This window comes from Eumetopias jubatus, unplaced genomic scaffold (assembly GCF_037043125.1).
Source record: "Eumetopias jubatus isolate StellerSeaLion01/CBP00866 unplaced genomic scaffold, mEumJub1_p1.0 scaffold_8, whole genome shotgun sequence".
Classification (NCBI taxonomy): domain Eukaryota; kingdom Metazoa; phylum Chordata; class Mammalia; order Carnivora; family Otariidae; genus Eumetopias; species Eumetopias jubatus.
Window position 1 is genome coordinate 75,362,247 of NW_028274814.1, and position 19,805 is coordinate 75,382,051.

General features: G+C 32.8%; 1 protein-coding gene across 4 annotated transcripts in view; it reads left to right on the top strand.

The window, feature by feature from the left end:
- Positions 1-19,805, top strand: part of ARID2 (AT-rich interaction domain 2) — a 157,895-nt gene that overhangs the window by 77,184 nt on the left and 60,906 nt on the right. For all 4 annotated transcript variants that reach the window (XM_028123132.2, XM_028123133.2, XM_088026017.1 and 1 more), the window contains 3 exons: positions 6,003-6,136; positions 11,820-12,038; positions 15,349-15,416. In XM_028123132.2, the coding sequence (XP_027978933.1) occupies positions 6,003-6,136; positions 11,820-12,038; positions 15,349-15,416 (421 nt within the window). The remainder of the gene's footprint in view (positions 1-6,002; positions 6,137-11,819; positions 12,039-15,348; positions 15,417-19,805) is intronic.

Here is a 19,805-nt window from a genome sequence, read left to right on the forward strand (position 1 = left end):
TATTTTCCTTAATTTTAACAGTGAAAATTAACCCATTTTGTTCAGTCTTTCAGTATAAGCAACGTTTTAATTCTTCCTACCTTCTACTTCTTTCTCAAAGTTCTTTCTCTTCTTTCTTTCTTCCTTTCTTTCTTTCTTTCTTTCTTTCTTTCTTTCTACTTTTTTAAATTTCTTGAACTTCATATCAGGAGTACTGTTTTTCAAATTATTTTAATAGTTTTACATTTTTTATGTTCTCCTTTTGTAACCAATGGCATTTGTATTCTCTTTGGTAATATAATAGTTATGATTGAGACTAATGTTTTAAATATTTTCTGTATATGTTATCAGTCAGCTGTATTGCTATTTAACCATTTCTTAATTTTGATTCATCTATCCATTAGAGTATAGTTGACCCTTGGACAACATGATTTGAGCTGCACAGGTCCACTTTTATGTGTATCTTTTGTATAGTACACTATTATAAATGTGTTTTCTCTTATGATTTTCATAATAGTATTTTCTTTTCTCTAGCTTATGTTATTGTGAGAATATAGTATATAACATATATACAAAATGTGTCAATCTACTGTTATTGGTGAGGCTTCTGGTCAACAGGCCATTAGTAATTAAGTTTTTGGGAATTCAGAAGTTATATGCAGATTTTTGACTGTGTGGAAATCAGTGCCCCTAACCCCTGTGTTTGTTGTTCACAGGTCAGTTGTACTTACTTGAGTGGTATTTTTTTCCCAGAGGGCTATATTGCTTTATTCTGAGTCTTTACATATCTGAAAATGAATTTCTGTTGTCTTAGTTGAGCAACATGATTAGGTAGGGATTTCTTGTGAAATAACTTTCCTCCTCAAAATTCTAATATTTGCTCATTATCTTCTAGCTATTAATTTTGAAGAGAAGTCAAAGTCTAGTCCAACTGTTCTATGTAACTTTTGGGGAGTTGCAGTGGTTCTGAAAACTTTTAGGAATCTTTATCTTTGAAGCTTAAATCTTTTGTCAGGATATATCTGACTGTTTTTCCCTTTTCATTAATTTTTGCCTGGTGACCCATGTACCCTGACACCCCAGCTCCAGAGAGCTCTTTGATGTAAACATTACACATTCTAGCCAAAGTAATTCTTTTATTATGTCAATGATTATCACTTCCATTTTTTCTGTTCTTTCCTTCAGGACCATCAGGTGTGGGTTTTTTTTTTTGTTTTTTGATTTATGTTTGATCTCCTGTTTATCATCTATATCTCATTTTTATCTATCAGTTTCATTAGTTCTTTTCTTTTTCCACGTGGAACAGTTTCTCAAGCTTGCCTTCTTCATTACCCAGTTTATTTTCTACATTGTCATATCTATTTTTTCATGTCCTCCTTTTGGGAGCATAATCCTGGGCAAAAAAACTTCATTACCTTTATAGTTTCCAAGCCACCACATTTGATTTTGTACCTGCTGTGTTCATAGAGCACATCAATAGAGATCCAGTTACCTGATAACACTTGATGACAGTCTTTCCATGCTGGTGCTTTTCATAGGTACCCCACACCCCTGGTGTCTTTGAGTTCATTTTGACAAAGAAGCTGTAAGGTGAAATTTATTTTTTTAAATTTTTTATTTAAATTCAATTTAATTAACATATAGTGTATTATTAGTTTCGGAGATAGAATTTGGTGATTTATCAGTTGCATATAACACCCAGAGCTCATTATATCAAGTGCCCTCCTTAATGCCTGTCATCCAGCTACCCCATCCCTCCACCCACCTCCGCTCCAGCAACCCTCAGTTTGTTTCCTATGATTAAGAGTCTCTTATGGTTTGTCCCCCCTCTCAGATTTAATCTTATTTTTCCCTCCCTTCCCCTATGGTCCTCTGTTGTGTTTCTTAAATTCCACATATGAGTGAAATCATATGGTATTTGTCTTTCTCTGACTGACTTATGTCGCTTAGCATAATACCCTCTAGTTTTCACGCCATCGCAAATGGCACGAGTTCATTCTTTTTGATGGCTGAGTAATATTCCATTGCATATATATACACCACATCTTCTTTATCCATTCATCTGTCAATGGACATCTGGGCTCTTTCCATATTTTGGCTATTGTGGACATTGCTGCTCTAAATATTGGGGTGCATGTGCCCTATAAGGTGAAATTTATAAAGAACTTTATCTCCCTGCATAATCACTGAGCTCAACTCAACTTTCTGTAAGTTCTTTTTTCAAATAATTGACACTCTCTGGATCCCATTATCAGACATGCCCTCACTTTCTATTCATCCCTTAGTGGCTGAAGGAAATCCAAATTGAACTTTCCTATATATGTTTTCGGGCCTAGGATCTCCTCCACTTTTCACTAGATCACATTACTCTCTCAAGAAGTGTTTTGCAATTTAGTCTTGTGGATCCTTGAAGTTTCTTTTAATGGACGAGAAATTCTAAAAGTTTTTAACTTAGAAATAATGCTCTATTCCTCTATTTTTATTCTTCAAATGTCACTGCAATTAGATTTAAGGGAAGAGATGAATATGGGTCCTTGAACTATCATCTTTAACTAAAAACATTTCAAAAAGTTGTTATATAGAAGTGTTCCAATCATATACATTTGATTTTTCCCTTGATCCAAGAATAATCAAGAGTTTTCTTAAATGTTGTTGTTAATGTCGTTTTTAATTTCCAAGAATTCTACCAGAATATTTACAGTTGAAATTATATGATATCTGGGAATTACTTTAAAATAATCTGAGAGGATTGTGAAGATAATTGTATATGGGTTTGGAATTTTACATCATGAAAGTTATTTTTAATTTTCCAAGAGTTTAATTTCTTTCTTAGAAAAAAACTTTCTTTGAATTGCATTGTGGTTAGAGAATGTGCCCTATATAATATTTAATCTTAAATTTATTATGGTGTTCTGTGTGAATTGATATATGATCAGTTTTATAATTTCCATGGAGTTTTGAAAAGAAAATCATTGTATGTCTAATAAATCAATCTTATTGGTGATTATACTCAAATTTTCTACAACCTAATTTTTTTGTGTACTTAATCTGTCAGATATTGTAAGAGGTTAAATTTTCCCATATTCATAATAATACTACGCATATTACTTGATGCTATTTTAAATGGACTCAACCATTTCTGCATTATATTTGTATCGGTCACATTTATTAAGATTTTTAATTAAACTGTACCATTTAAAATAATTTCTATATTATATGCCAACTTTTCATATTTGCCTTCCTCTAAGTCTGTAACCTGTGACATAGAATCTACCATAAAGTAAGTTAAGGCCAAGTTGAAGAAAAGGAAGATAAAATTCATCCCACTTGAATCTGTTCCTATCTGGATTCCAGTATTTTGCCAGTCTGGAGTTAAATATGTAATGTACTAGGCAGAGCTCAGTAAATACTTGCTTGATTAATACATTAACTATTCAAAGTGATGTCATTGACTTTGACAAGAGAGTGAAATGTACAGTCTAGCATTTATAATTTAATGAGTGAACACAGAATATCTCTCACTGTATAAGCTGAAGGTCATGATAGAGAATTATATCAGAAAACTTAGACTCTGAAATGTAACTCTGTATTTTAGCTGCTTTCTCTTATCTATTATTACTTTTTAGTTTTTAGAAGTATATAAATCCTTGAAAAGCCAAATACTTTGTGCTTGTTTATTGAGAGAGATGCGAGATCAAAACCTTAGCTGAACTAAGGAATTTTGAGTCTTGGTTAGAAATATTTAATCATGACAGAACAAGTACTGGTCCTCAAACCAGGAACATAAAAATTTCAAGAATCATAACAATTTGCCTAAACCACAGATTTTGGAGGAGTGAAAATTAAGTAAAGAATCTGTTTAGAGGAATAAGGGTAGAATGTGCCAAGGAACCAGAGGTCATTTTTAATATTTTAAGAAAATTTGAATTATAAAGGGTTTCATGTATATAATACACTGTTTATTAGGAGTATATAGTGCTTGTGTTGTCAAGCACTCTATATTGCTTGCACTCCATTTTGTGTATTTGGGAGGGAAAAATCATATTTATGGTCCTTCACTAGTAATATTGTTTTCTGTCCCAGCTGTAATAAAAAACAAATTTCAAATCTGCTGTGCTTAATTATGACTAACAAATTTATAGAAAGTATCTTAAACATATTACTAATTGAAGATTTTTATTATAAAATTCTGTATCTTCATTGTTTTGACTATATTTCGATAAAAATTATTTAATAAAGAGATTATTTATCTTTAGTTTTTTTTAACCATTCTACAATGAGTTCAGTCAATTCCGAAAGACTACTCTCTAAATACCTCTGTCAATACTATTGCCTGAGTGATGTAGATAATCCCTCATTTGCAGAAAATACGTCATGTAATTTTTGAGCAGCTGTTTGTGTCTAAAGTTATATATGCTCTTCTTTTAATGATATCTGCATTAGAAATCCAAAAAGAACTTGATTTCTTTACCTATTTAAGTCCATTGTCGGTCTGTCCTGGAGAAAGATGGCTTTTTTTAAATCATCCTTTTGTTGTTTTATGTTTTCAGAATATAAATCTTTCTGCTGGGGAGCATCCCCAGGATCAGGGTGAAATGTGTGCAGCTGTGTACTCTCCTCAATGCTCAAGGGTTATATCTGCACATGTGTGTCTGCTGTAGTATGCTGTATCTCCAACAGTAAAGATAAGTGTTGGATTCATTAGCTATCAAACTGCCAGCTAGGAAAGAGTTCCTTGCTCAAATTGAGTTTATATGGAGAACTTAGAAGGAATGGAAAGGGACAGTTCAGTTCCTTTCCAGTCTCAAAGATGTGAATTACTGTGCCTTGTAAAACTGAAAGGGGAAAATAAGGAATGGTAACAATTTTCCATGTCATTAGTTTTTTATTTGTAAAATTAGTTTCCACTTATCCCACCTTGAAAGTTAAAGTTTGGTACTCAAAATAATACTTCAGTAATCATCATAATTCTTCATTGATAATCCCCCTTTCTCATCTCAGCTGTCTGTAACTAAAAAGCAAAGGGGTGGGTAGCTGTAGGACTTTGGAAATAGCTACTAATGGACTTAGTTCCTGCTTGGATCAGGAATGGTAAAAGGGGTGATCTGTAAAATAATCACATCTAGAACTTTTCTATGGTAAATATAAGTCATTGTATTAATCAGCTCAACTTCTGATTTGTGAAGTACAGTAACAAGTTTGTCAGCTGCCGTGTTGTATTTGACAGGGGTCTGACCCGTTGTTTCACTATTTTAAAAGTTTACCTGGGAATCTTGTTATAAACTGGTAGGTGATGATAGATTGAGAATTTGGAAATTTAATTGTAATTGATGTCAAGAGGATTAATCAGGGACATCTGGGTGACTCAGTCATTTTGAGCGTAGAACTCTTGGTTTTGGCTCAGGTCATGTCCTCATGGGTGGTGGGGATCCAGCCAGCCAGGGGCTCTGTGCTCAGCGCTCAACGAGGAGTCCGCTTGTAGATTCTGTCCCTCCCTCTGTCCCTCCCTGTACTCTGCTTGCGCACTCTCTCTCTCTCTCTCTCTCTCTCTCTCAAATAAATAAATAAATAAATCTTAAAAAAAAAAAAGAAGAAGAAGATGATGATTAGGGGTGCCTGGGTGGCTCAGTCAGTTAAGCTTCTGCCTTCTGCTCGGGTCATGGGGTCAAACCCACCTCAGACTTCGTGCTCAGCATGGAGTCTGCTTCTCCCTCTCCCCATTCATGTGCGCACTCTCTCGCCATCTCTCTCTTTCTCTCTCTGAAATAAATAAAATTTTTAAAGTATGTTTGAGTAGTGGTGTGTTCTTTTCTGAAAATATAAAACACTTAGAAGCATTGCATTGAGTCTGTCTGCAGTATCACTGTTGAAGTGACTGTTTCACTAATATAAGAGGCTTGTGGTATTTCATTATTTTTTTAAATTTAGGGCCTCTGGAGAAAGAAAACATACATGTGTTAGGAGTTAAAAAATAAGATATAAATCTGTTTGTAAAACTCTGCTGTGTTGTTTTTCTATTTCAGTTACCTAGAAAAGTACGAGAAAGTTCATCATTTTGGGGAGGATGATGATGAGGTACCACCAGGCAATCCAAAGCCACAGCTTCCTATTGGTGCAATTCCATCTTCCTACAATTACCAGCAACACAGTGTGTCAGGTAAATATCATTGGAGATTGTCCGGCTTTGAATTAGGAAAATAGACCTCATCCAATGAATTAATCCTTTACTTTGCACATGCAACTTTCAAAGATCAACATCTAATTGGTATCAGGGCCCTTTCTGTAATAGGCTGTATAAGATTTTTAGTTGCAGGAATTTTCAGAGTTACAAATACCTATACTTTCAAGTGAAGTTTTTTTCCCTAATTTTTTAACTAGTGGTCAGTTTAATTTGAATAGTCACTAAAATGAGAAGAAGGAGATCGTGTAGGATTAGGGAGGTGAAGAATACTCAGAGAGCATCTACTGGATTTTCTACAATGCTGGAATTTCCAGCATCAGAATCCCTCAGAAATATTTCTATTTGAGTATTTTTTTCTATGGTACCAAGGATAAGATTTTTCTTTTTCATTTAAGTCATTCCTATAACAGTTATAGAGGAATCTGCAGCTAAAAAGAGCAGGACTCAAACTGAAAATAATTAGGTTGAGAGTTTAATAAGAAGGTTGTTGAGGCAGTCAGTAGGGGTTCCTCTGTTTAGTAGCTTTGAGTGTTGGGACTGTGATGACTAGGAAGAGGGCTCTGAAAAGACAAGCATCTCTTTTCTTCATTCACCAACATTTGGCCTAAAAAAGAGGAGGTGCTTCTTTTTCAAACGTATTTTCTTGATAAAATTTATAATTTTCTAGATATTTATTACTCTTCATTGGTGCTAGTCCCAGTCTCTTACAGATAATCAGTCATTAGATTTAAGCTTTCTCATTGTGTCAGTTTCACTAATTTTATTTTCCATTATCTATTTTCAAAGTTTCTTTCATGTTGAATTTGACTCCGTATTTCTTCCTCAATCTGTAATAACTCCTAGAATCTGATCATTGCTAGAAGAGGCTTCATCATCTGATGCTTTTGTATACTGGGGGTGGGAGTAGGTGGTGATGAGTACAAACCAAACCTCACTTTATTTTTAATGAGAAGTTAATTACCTCAAGAACCAAGATTAAAGGAGAACATTTTAAGTCACCAAGTAGAAAATCTTGCTAATAATTTAAGCTGATAAAATAAAATGGGATGACTTGTTAGGTGATACACTCTCTGTTCCTAAAAAGGGCTAAGGACCATTACTGAATTCAAGGATATTATACAGGGTATTCCTGCATTGAATGAGACATTATACTAATGACCTTTAAGACCATTTTCAACTTTATGACCCTGTGTTTTTCCTATATTACAGTAATAACAGAACTGTTCATTCTTGTAGCTTAATAGAGTTTGGTGTCTGCTATTAGAGCTCCCCAAGTTGACCCATTTCTACTTTTGATCTTCTTTAAAATGAAATTTTTTCTGGATATTTTTTTCTTTTCTTTCCTTCCCTAATTAAACTGGTTACCTCAAGAAAAAAGATGTGAAATAATTCTATTTCAGAAGCCTAATAAAAGTCATTGATAGAGTTATTATACAAGTTAAGGGAATGACAGAATTGCTTAACTTGGTGTTAGAATAACTCCTTTCTGATATACTGTAATGTATGTGTCTTTTTAAAAGGAGAATCTGAGCAGTTATGCAATTTGTAGCATGTTTAACAAAATCAGGATTGGGGGCTAATGAAAGGAAAGAAAGAAGGAATTGCTAGGGATCGTCAGACTAATACATCTAATTCAAACTGAAAAGAGGTAGTATTGTAGGGCAGCATTTATGAATTTGAAGGTGCTTTTTTTTAGGTGGAAGCATAGCAACATTATGACAGTGTTCTGAAAAATAATACGATTATCAGTATACAAAAATCCTTTATTAAGATGCTTTTCAGTTGTCATTAAGGTAAATAGAGTAAGCTTCATAGCTGTCAATTTGTGTATGTGTGTGTATTTTAAATAATCACCAAATTAGAATTACATAGTGGTAGATTAAGAGCCTTTAGGAAATTTTAATTAGAAACTATAGAAGATTTGTGATTCATCTTTGGTCATACAGCCTTACTTTCTTTGTAGGTTTGGACAAATGTATTTGGATCAATGTATTTATCTAGAGACATTTGTATTATTGATATTAAGAAAAACTATTTTAAAACAATATTTGAAATAATATATTTCGATTGACAGTAGCTCTAGGACATTTGGCATGGAGTGCAATTTTACTTGTTATAATGTACATTGATAGAATATGGGACCAGATTTTCCTTAAAGATACTTACTCTGGCTTTAAGTGGCAAAACATATTGAGCAGATTTTGCCTGTAGTTTGTTTTAGGATTATTAAACACTAATATTATTACTAGCATCAATATATGACAGTATTGTCATTTATTTGCATAGTTTTCCATATTTTTCCTTACCATAAAAACCTAATCCTTTCTTTGCTTTCCTTCTTTCTTTGTTTTGTTGTTGTTGTTGGTATTGATTTGGATGCAGTCAGTTCTGCATAATTATAGGGAGATTATTAAGGAATTTTTTGTTCTCACATTTTAAAATTAAAATAAAAAACTAATTTTTAAGTTAAAATAAAAATTAAAAACTTATATGCAGTATATTTGGTAGAAAAATTGTGAAAGTCAAAGTTGACAAGTGACAGCTCATTGAAATTGTAGAATTTCTGAGCTAGCAAGGATATTAGTGATCATTAAACCAGTCTAATCTGTTTGGTAAAGCACTCTGTCCATTTTCAGTTTTGGTGCTTAAATTTGGAAAAGTTTTATACAGGAAGTTTTTTTTTTATTTTATCGGTTTTATTTAGGCAAAGATTTTCCTTTAGATCCTCCATATTCTAACAGACAGACTATGATAATCACTGCCAGTAACAGAAAGAGTGTATACAAATCTCTACAGTGTGAACAGCACTTCAGGAGTAATTCTCCCTTTCCTCTATACTGAAAACAAAGAGAAGTGATTGCCTCAGATTAAGTTTGTCAGCAGTGATCTGTTTGTATAAACTTTGAGTCAAGAATGTTGAAAATAAATTTCTAATCCCATACCAATTATAAAATTGTAGCTGTTCAGTCATATTTCCTTGGGGAAGGGAAGGGAAGATCTTAAAATCTTATAAGCAATTTCTCCTACATTATGTTAGAAATCTTTACCAAGCCTGATATGATTAAAGGACTTTTCGTAATTATCATATTTATTTATTTTATTTTAATTAGAGATGTCTTTGGCCAAGTCACTCAGATAAGGATGCACTAAATTGAGTATCTGATGGCATCTTTCATTCTTCATTAGCAAACAGCAGCAATTCTAAGGTCATATTGAACCCACATAAACAAGACTGTGACAGATGTTGAATGTGGGTTCCAGTTTTTTTCTATTAAAGAGATTTGCCTGAAATTTTCAAGGAAGCTATAAACTTGACTATTGCTGAGACTTGGTGTCTCATCATCAATTCCAGTGTACAGTATAGAAATACCAAATCTGTTCCTATATTCACAGAAGTTTTGTTACCTTTTTTTCCAGATTTTATGTTTATCTACTGTTATTAGAAATTTTATTTATCAAGATTATAGAAAATGAACATATATTATTCAGTTTTAAATGATGTAAAGAATCTGTGTCATAGTAATTTATTACTCTATTGTGGAACTTATTTATCATTATATTAGGGAGAAATTCCTAGAATATTTTAGAATTGAAGAGGTGTCATCTCAATTGTCTACAGTGGGAAATAAATTTCTTACCTATATGATTTTCTTTTGTGCCATGTTGTGACAATAGATTTCTACTGGCAATCCATTTAGCAAGGTTTAAAAAAAAAAGTCTTTTAAAAAATTCATGTATTTCTGAAATGTGTCATCTAGAAGTTTTCTATCTCTTGTTTTCTTGCCTCTTCCCATTAAACTAGTTATATCTTTATGTGAAAAGTGTACTTGGGGGGCACGTGGGTGGCTCAGTTGTTAAGCGTCTGCCTTCAGCTCAGGTCATGATCCCAGGGTCCTGGGATCGAGCCCCGCATTGGGTTCCCGGCTCGGCGGGAAGCCTGCTTCTCTCTCTCCCACTCCCCCTGCTTGTGTTCCCTCTCTCGCTGTCTCTCTCTTTGTCAAATAAATAAAATCTTAAAAAAAAAAAGAAAAGTGTACTTGGGGTATATGTCTGAGGGCATAGCTACCAAGGCCTACACTACCCCAATTAAGACTCAGTATTTCTAGAAATATGATGTTTTTCTTATATATTATAATACTCTAATATATTAGTGTTCTATGAGCCCATCTTCCTTACCTTTAAAGTTTTGAAGATGTTTTAAATTAATTGTCCTACAGAAAATCTTAGTTACCTTGGCTTATGTAAAGGTTTCTTAGGACACGAAAGCATGAACCATAAGGGTAAAAATTTATAAATTAGACTTCCATCAAAATTAAAACTTGTGCTCTTCAAAGACACCTTTAAGAAAGTAAAAAGATAAGCCACTGTTTGGAAGAAAATATTTATTAAACACTAGATAAATAACTCACATTCAGAATATATAAAACTGACAGTATTAAAATGCTGGCAGGGATGAAGAGCAACAGGAACCTTGTATATTGTCTTTGGAAATGCAAGATGCTGTAAGCCACTTTGGAAAATTGCTTACCCAGAAATAGGGTCCAGCAATCCAAGAGAAATAAAAAAATATTTCTGCACAAAGTTCTCTATGTGAATGTTTAGAGCAACTGTGTTTGTAAGTCCCCAAAAATGAAAACAGTTCAAATGTCCCTCAGCTAGCGAATGGATAAACAAATTGTATTATACCCTTACTATAGCATTAAAAGTAAACAAACTACTGATACATGCATCAACATAGATATTAACCTCAAGCATTTTGCTAAATGAAAGAAATCAGATATAAAAGGCTACTGTATGATTCCATTTATTTATCATTTTGAAATAAAGTTGTAGAAACAGAAAGTGGATCAATGTGGGTAGAACAGGGGTTTAACTGCAGAAGAGCATAAAGAAACTTTTTGGGGTGATGGAAATATTCTTTATCTTCATTGTGGTGGTTTTTTTAAAAGATTTCACTTGTCAGAACTCATAGAACTAAAAAGCATGAATTTTACTGTGTTAATTATATTGTGATAAATCTGACCAAAAAAGTAATAATTATCCTATAGTTTGGTAAAGAAGGTAGGCAAAGTCTCTAAAACCATGATATTGTTAAAAAATTTTAAAGGAACCAGTGTCTCTGGCTTATAATATATAAAAACCAGATATAGTCCCTTGAAGTATAAGAGTAGGGGTGCCTGGGTGGCTCAGATGGTTAAGCATCTATCTGCCTTCCGCTCCAGGCATGATCCCAGGGTCCTGGGATCGAGCCCCACATCGGGCTCCTGGCGCAGCAGGGAGCCTGCTTCTCCCTCTCCCTCTGCCCTCTCCTTCTGCCTCTCCCCCACTCATGCTCTCTCTCTGTCTCCCTGTATCTGTCTCAAATGAATAAATAAAATCTTTAAAAAAAAAAGTAGGAAGTGTAGAGTATGTAAATTTAAATAATGATACATTAATAATTTGGTAATGATATCCAAGAGGGAATAGTAGTACATTTTTTTGTATTTTAATACTTTTTGAAGACTGTAATTTTAACTTAAGTTTAGAGTTGAACTCTTTAAACTTCTACTCAATTTAAATTTTATAAAGAAAAACAAGCCTCTGTCCTGGATTTGTAAAATATTAATGATAATGGTTTTTAATCCTTGATATACTTAAGGTGTTTTTGTTTTTATCTTAGATTATCTGCGTCAAAGTTATGGGCTATCTATGGACTTCAATTCGCCAAATGATTATAATAAATTGGTGCTTTCACTGTTATCTGGACTCCCAAATGAAGTGGACTTTGCTATTAATGTATGCACTCTTCTATCAAATGAAAGCAAGCACGTCATGCAACTTGAAAAAGACCCTAAAATCATCACTTTATTACTCGCTAATGCCGGGGTGTTTGATGACAGTAAGTTTTAAGCTGAACCTATTGTACGATCATTCTGTAAAGGTGTTAGGAATTTTTAAAAAAGGTTTTTAAGGAGAAAAATACTTTTTATTGGTATAATAGCATTCTTTATTTGCTTTTATTATATTAAATGTGTTATTTAAGATAACGTGTGGGGTGTTTTTAACCTTAAACATTTGAATAGTAATGATCTCAGTAAAACTTTTGAAATAAAAATCTTGGATTTTTCTTAGAGTAGTGATAAGGGTTTCTTGATGTTAGAAGATTGTTTGATACAAAATCTTGATAGAAAAACCTAGGACCTGGAAGAAATTGGTTTTTTCCTAGTGTGTCGTTACAATTTTTAATTAAACAGTTTGTCAATGTATTTAAAAATTTGCTGCCTAAATATAATAAGAGTTATCAAATATTTCACATCCTTTTTACTTACAGGATTTGCTAGTAGATTTTTATAAATCAAATTCTTTATTTTCTATGACTATCTCTTAATAAATCTAGGTTACTCTTAAGACTAAATTGGTCATTTCTCTACTTGTAGTTAAAAGGGATTTAGAAAATATGTTTTAAAATTTTTTCCTGCTCATGGTTTTTCTTTTTAAAATATGTTGGCTGAATGCTCTTGATATAAAATTTTTTCTTGCTAATCAACCCTCCTTCTATTCCAGTGCCATTGTAACTTCTTTTTTTCCAGAAGTATGTACTATTAAAGGTGAAAGTAAAGGGTAGATAGCATGAATCAAAAGGAGGTTCTGGGTGCACATGGTCACAGGGAGAGAGGGATTTAATTTATCCCCTGGGGAAAAGATTGAGCAGTTCAAGACCAAACTGCCCATAATGTCTTCTCAACAGTTCAGATATACGGGGAAAGAAAAAGGATAAGGTATTGACATAATGAAATTATTTTATCATATAGAAATTATGTGTATAACACAGTTGAGATAGTTTGAGAATTTCTTTAATATTTTATAGATTCATGACAATTATTGTTTTTATCTTTAAATAGCAACATGTTTGCAAATGAGTTCATTTTTCTGCAATTTGATTTCTGCAAGTAGTATACTCTTTAAACATAATTTTATTTGGGATTGTCTAAGTAGGATTCCTTAGAATTTGACAGGTACTTAGATTGTATGAAGACAGTTTTGAAATGTTTAAACAAAAGTGAAAATTAGTTTCTTACCCTGCCTGAAAGTCTCATTGGTTACATGAGGGAGGAACAAAGTACTTCTCAGTTTGTATTGTAACTTTGGAGATCTAAATTTGGTAGATTTCTGTCTCACTTTCATGTTCTGTGGTTCCTAACATTTTGTTTTGATCTTTTAAGGACATTTTTCAGCATTTAATATAGAATAAAGTTAAGAATTTTCACATTTGGAAACCTTAAAATGAAGTTTTTAGAAAAATTAAATATCCTCAAACCAGAATAATTTAAGTCTTGACCATTTAATCATTGAATAAGGATTACGTGTATGTGTGTGTGTGTGTGTGTGTGTGTGTGTGTGTGTGTGTGTGTGTGTGTGTGTATAAAAGTTATCTTAACCAGTTTTGGTATACCGAGGCATGACATCCTTCAGACCTAGTTTATCTTTGTGCATTTTTTAGTCACTAAAAGCCTAAATCATTATGCAGTGTAGAATCTAAAACTAATAATCTAGCAAATGATATTTAAGGAATATTACTATCATTCCAACAGTCAGAAGTTTAGAGTTCCAGAGTACATAGGAACTTTATGAAGAACCTATACTTAAAGCAGTGATTTACATTAGGAAAATAAATCCTTTGACTTTGAGGATTATCAATATATTTGATTTGGTTAGGCTTTTTAGAGGTTTTGATTTATTTTTTAGGGCATGGAATTTTAATGAGATAAATGTAGATGATACTTCCTTTATAAGGTGTGAATGTTTATATTTTTTGTGTGTTTGAAGAAGTATAATAAAAATTCTATTTGACAAAAAATTTAATTTTTTCATCTTATATTTCCATCCAGTATTCTTTTCCCAGTGAAGTTTTTCTTTATAAGGTTTTTTCAGGATAAACAAAATCTTGTTTCTCTTTAGTGGTATGTGGGCTTCATTTTTCTAATTAAGCTGCTAATATGTAAGTTTGATATTTTATGAAATTCTTTAGGTCATATAGTTTATTAAAAACTTTCACATCTGTTCTTTTATCATTTCCTCATGACCCTATTATCAATATTAATATCATTGATAAACTTAATTTATGTTAAAATTTACTCCTCATCCTTTTTAATATTTTTTCAATGAAAATTCTTGTTCTAATCTAAATACTTCATAAAGTATTTTATTTTACTCAATATTAAGGAAATACTAGGTCTGTACTTAAAGGCATAATAAGATTATAACAATTCAGTGAATCTTTTTACAACAGAAAATACATCCATTTGTTATGGTGGTCACAACATATCCATTAAGGATGTGTTTTTGTTTTTTAGAGAATTTTGTTCACAAAACTAGTTTTTCTATTAACAATTGCCATGATATACTTTTCTTTCTGTATTCCAAAAGAAGTAGCTTTCATTACAGAATTAATACCATGGTTGATGAAAGCATTTCCCTAATTTTTTAAAGGCAGATGCTTATTGTGTCACAGTTTAAGACATTTGTATCATACTGCTTAACTGTCTGGTTCCATAAACTGACAATATGAGCCAGCAACATAAAGGAGAAAAAAAGTGATACAACATGTACTTATGCCTTTGTTGTGGGGGGCTGGGGGTAGGGTGTTATTAAGGTTTTGAATTGAATGATTTGATTTTTCTTCTAAACGACTTTAACAAATATAAAGAACCTATAGGCCTGAGTATGTTTCTTAAGGGAGATTTCATTTGTGGGAATTATTTCTAAAGAATGCCTTGCCTTATATTATTTGAAATATGAATTACACAGTTATTTTTGAAATTAATAAAAGATTTAAAATTTTAAAAATCTGGCAACCTGATAGCAATAGCATTAGTTTGACTTTTTGATATTCTTTCCTCTACAAATGAAACCTAATGCAGAGTAACTGTTAAAGTACTCTTCATTTCTTTTCTCTATTGTTTGTATAAATATTATAAAAATGAGTTGTGTATTTTTATTTTATAGAAAGACAAGTTTCTTTAAATTCTGTAATTTAAAAAATTGTATTTCAAAAGAGATTATCATGACTTTGTATCATTTACTATGAAATAGTTTTTAGCAAAGAAGATACTTAAATGTATTTTTACTGTTTTTTTCCACATCTGTCTATTAAGGAATTAAGTGAAAGAATAATTCCATTTTACTGAATATACTATTTATTCTTTTAGCTTTAGGATCCTTTTCTACTGTATTTGGTGAAGAATGGAAGGAGAAGACTGATAGAGATTTTGTTAAGGTAACTCACATAAATTATTGAATCATTGAATTACATGTCACCAAGGGCCAAGGATCCATGGTTGCTTATTATATATACATACCACCTATACTTTAATCTTAATGTAACATATAAAAGATACCTACGTAAAAGTTGTGATTTAGTAAAAAAATAGAATGGCTAATAAATAAAATTCTGTTTTTATTATACATTGATTTCTGAAAATGATAAATCTATAAAAAAGCAGTAAATCTGAGAATACGTAGATACTGAGCAGTAGTCTCACTAATTTCCTTAGGGTTCTTTTCCAGTTCACTTAATCACTCTTGTTAAATGTGTTAAAATGTGTGTTTTAATTTCTAGAACTTCTCTTTGTATTTTTTTCAAATTCATGCCCTTTTGATCTTTTATACTTTTAATAATTCAAATAATATATATTTATAATATACTTCATTAATATTCAAATTATGTATACATTAAATATACACAAATGTAAATATATAAAACATAAATCAAAAATTATGTGTACAAAAACACACACACCTGACAATTCTGATATGTAAGCCTCTTGCAACTCTAATTCTAGTCACTCTGACTCATGGTGGATTATTCCTTTGTGTTTTATAATCTTGGTTTCTAAATTTTAGCAGACTTTTCTATGGGATTTTTGTATAGATTGGATGGAGAGTTCATTTCTTCACTTCTTGTTGGCATTTGCCAGTCACCTGAAAAGAAATAACTGGTCAGAATGACTTTATATTAATTTTGTTATTGGAGATTTTCTGGTGATTCTGGTAATAAAACCAAACTCATTGGGGGCTGTGGAGCAGGCTAGTTGTGAAATTGTTTTAGGAAATTGTTTTTAACTCAAACTCAAGTAGAGACAGTCAACTCCTTTTATTTAAGCTCTCTTTGTTTGAGGGTATTAGACCTTCCAGTTTCTCACCATGATACAGAGTTGCATATTAATTCCCCACTTCACAGGTTCACCCAAAGTCCTATATTCTGTCCTCACCCCATCCATTAAAAGCCAAGCCTCTTGGTTGTAGTTAGGCAGATAATTTCCTTAACTGCAGAAAAGTGGTGATTAAAGTGTAAGATGCACAAATTGTGTATTTACTTATGCAATCACAATGGGAAGTGGGTGTTGTCAGTATAATTGCTAATCACTTGAAATCTAGAAGACACAAATATGTTGAAGACGATTAGATGATCACCTCTCTTACATGTTTTCATTAATTTCTGCTCTTTATATTTCTTTTTATATACTATATTCTTTGGGTTTAATTTACTGCACTTTTTATAATCTCTTGGGCTGGTGCTTAGATCACTGAGTTTTGTTTTTGTTTTTTCTAATACATACATTTTAATACATACATTTAAAGCTATAAAATTCTTTCTAAACACATATTTAACTTTATTCTCCCTGTTCTGATGTTTCATGTGTTCATTATAACTCAAATTACAGTATCTTATAATTTCCATTATGACATCCTCTTGATACATGGATTATTTTGAAGGGAAGTCTCTCTTTTTTTTTTTTTTAAGTTTTTTAAAAATTCCAGTTAGTTAACATAAAGTGCAATGTTAGTTTTAGGTATACAGTATAGTGATTCAGCACTTCCATACAACAACCTTTGCTAATCACAGCAAGTGTGCTCCTTAATCCCCATCACCTATTTCACTCATACCCCCACCCACCTTCCCTCTGATAACCAACCGTTTGTTCCCTGTAGTTAAGAGTCTGTTTCTTGGTTTGCCTCTCTCTCTCTCTTTTTTTCCCCTTTACTTGTTTGTGTTGTTTCTTAAATTCACATATGAGTGAAATCATACAGTATTCATCTTTCTGACTTACTTCACTAAGCATTATACCCTCTAGCTCTATCCATGTCATTGCAGACGGCAAGATTTCATTCATTTGTTGGCTGAGTAATATTCCTTTGTATGCATATAATCTACATATTTATTTTTTTCTTTTTTTCTTTAAATGTTTTATTATGTTAATCACCATACATTACATCATTAGTTTTTGATGTAGTGTTCCATGATTCATTGTGCATAACACCCAGTGCTCCATGCAGAACGTGCCCTTTTTAATACCTATCACCAGGCTAACCCATCCCCCCACCCTCCTCCCCTCTAGAACCCTCAGTTTGTTTCTCAGAGTCCATCGTCTCTCATTGTTCGTCTCCCCTCCGATTTACTCCCCTTCATTCTTCCCCTCCTGCTATCTTCTTCTTCTTTTTTTTTCTTAACATATATTGCATTATTTGTTTCAGAAGTACAGATCTCTGATTCAACAGTCTTGCACAATTCACAGCACTCACCATAGCACATACCCTCCCCAATGTCTATCACCCAGCCACCCCCTCCCTCCCACCCCCCACCACTCCAGCAACCCTCAGTTTGTTTCCTGAGATTAAGAATTCCTCATATCAGGGCGCCTGGGTGGCTCAGTCGTTAAGCGTCTGCCTTCGGCTCAGGTCATGATCTCAAGGTCCTGGGAACGAGTCCCACATCGGGCTCCTTGCTCTGCAGGAAGCCTGCTTCTCCCTCTCCCACTCCCCCTGCTTGTGTTCCTGCTCTCGCTGTCTCTCTCTCTCTGTCAAATAAATAAATAAAATCTTTAAAAAAAAAAAAAAAAGAATTCCTCATATCAGTGAGGTCATATGATACGTCTTTCTCTGATTGACTTATTTCACTCAGCATGACACCCTCCAGTTCCATCCACGTCATTGTAAATGGCAAGATCTCATTCCTTTTGATGGCTGCATAATATTCCATTGTGTATATATACCACATCTTCTTTATCCATTCATCTGTCAATGGACATCTTGGCTCTTTCCACAGTATCGCTATTGTGGACATTGCTGCTATATACATATTTAGAGATACAGATATAGATACAGAAGGATATATATGCCACTCTTTATCCATTCATCAGTTGATAGACACTTGGGCTATTTCCATAATTTGGCTATTGTAGATAATGCTGCTATAAATAAATATCGGAGTGCATGTATTTCTTCAAATGAGTATTTTTGTATTCCTTGGGTAAGTACCTACTAGATGCAATTGCTGGCTCCTAGCGTAGTTTTATTTTTAGCGTTTTGAGGAACCTCCATATTATTTTCCAGACTGGCTGCACCAGTTTGAATACCCACGAACAGTGCAGGAGGGTTCCCCTTTTTCCACATCCTCACCAACACCTGTTGTTTCTTGTGTTGTTGATTTTAGCCATTCAGACAGGTGTGAGGTGATGTCTCATTGTAGTTCTGATTTGTATTTCCCTGATGATGTGTGATGTTGAGCATCTTTTCATGTCTCTTGGCCATCTGTATGTCTTCTTTGGAAAAATGTTTATTCATGTTTTCTGCCCATTTTTCAATTGGATTATTTGCTTTTGGGTGTTGAGTTTTATAAATTTTTTTATATATTTTGGATACCAACCCTTTATCAGATATGTCATTTTTAAATATCTTCTCTTGAAGGGAAGTTTCTTAATATCCAAAAACACAGTTTTTCCAGTTTTCTTTTTCTTGAAGAAACAAGGCAGAGGATCATAGGGGAAAAGAGGAAAAAATGAAACAAGATGAAACCAGAGAGGGAGACAAACCATAAGAGACTCTTTATCTTAGGAAACAAACTGAGGGTTGCTGGAGGGGAGGGAGGTAGGGGGTGGGGAGGGTTGGGTGATGGACATTGGGGAGGGTGTGTGTTGTGGTGAGCTCTGGGTGTTGTGGAAGACTGATGAATCACAGACCTGTACCCTTGAAACAAACATTATATATATTACTTAAAAAAAATAAAAGAACAATGTAAAAAAGGCGAACTGAATTTCACTATGTAGAAACAAACAATATACTCTGTATAATCTTAAACTTCTGAAATATTTTCACTTTTATTTCATAGCCTAGCACTGATGAGATTTTATAAACACTATTTGTTTTTGAAGATGATATATATTTTGAAGTTGTTGGGTATAAATTTCTATGTATGTCACGCCAACATGGTTAATCATGATATTTGTATTTACTATCAGTACTAGCTGTTTTGTCCATTTCTTCATTTATGGAAAGAGGTGTGTTAAGAACACCCAGTATGATTGGGGCTGTGACTTTCCTTATAGTTCTACAATACTGTGTTTTTATATTTCAAGACTGATATATAGTGCACATTACAGATGTTATATCTCTCTGGTCAGGTGAACATATATAAAGTATTCTTTTTACTTTTAAGTCTACTATTTTTTTTTGGTCTTCTATCAATATAATATCATCTTCCGTTCATTTGTGGTTTATATGGCTCATATTTTTGCCTTGAACCTTTCTTACTTATCCTTGTATTTTAGATGATTTTGTGTTTGTTTTTTTTATAAACAACATATACTTGAGCTTTTTTTCTCCCAGT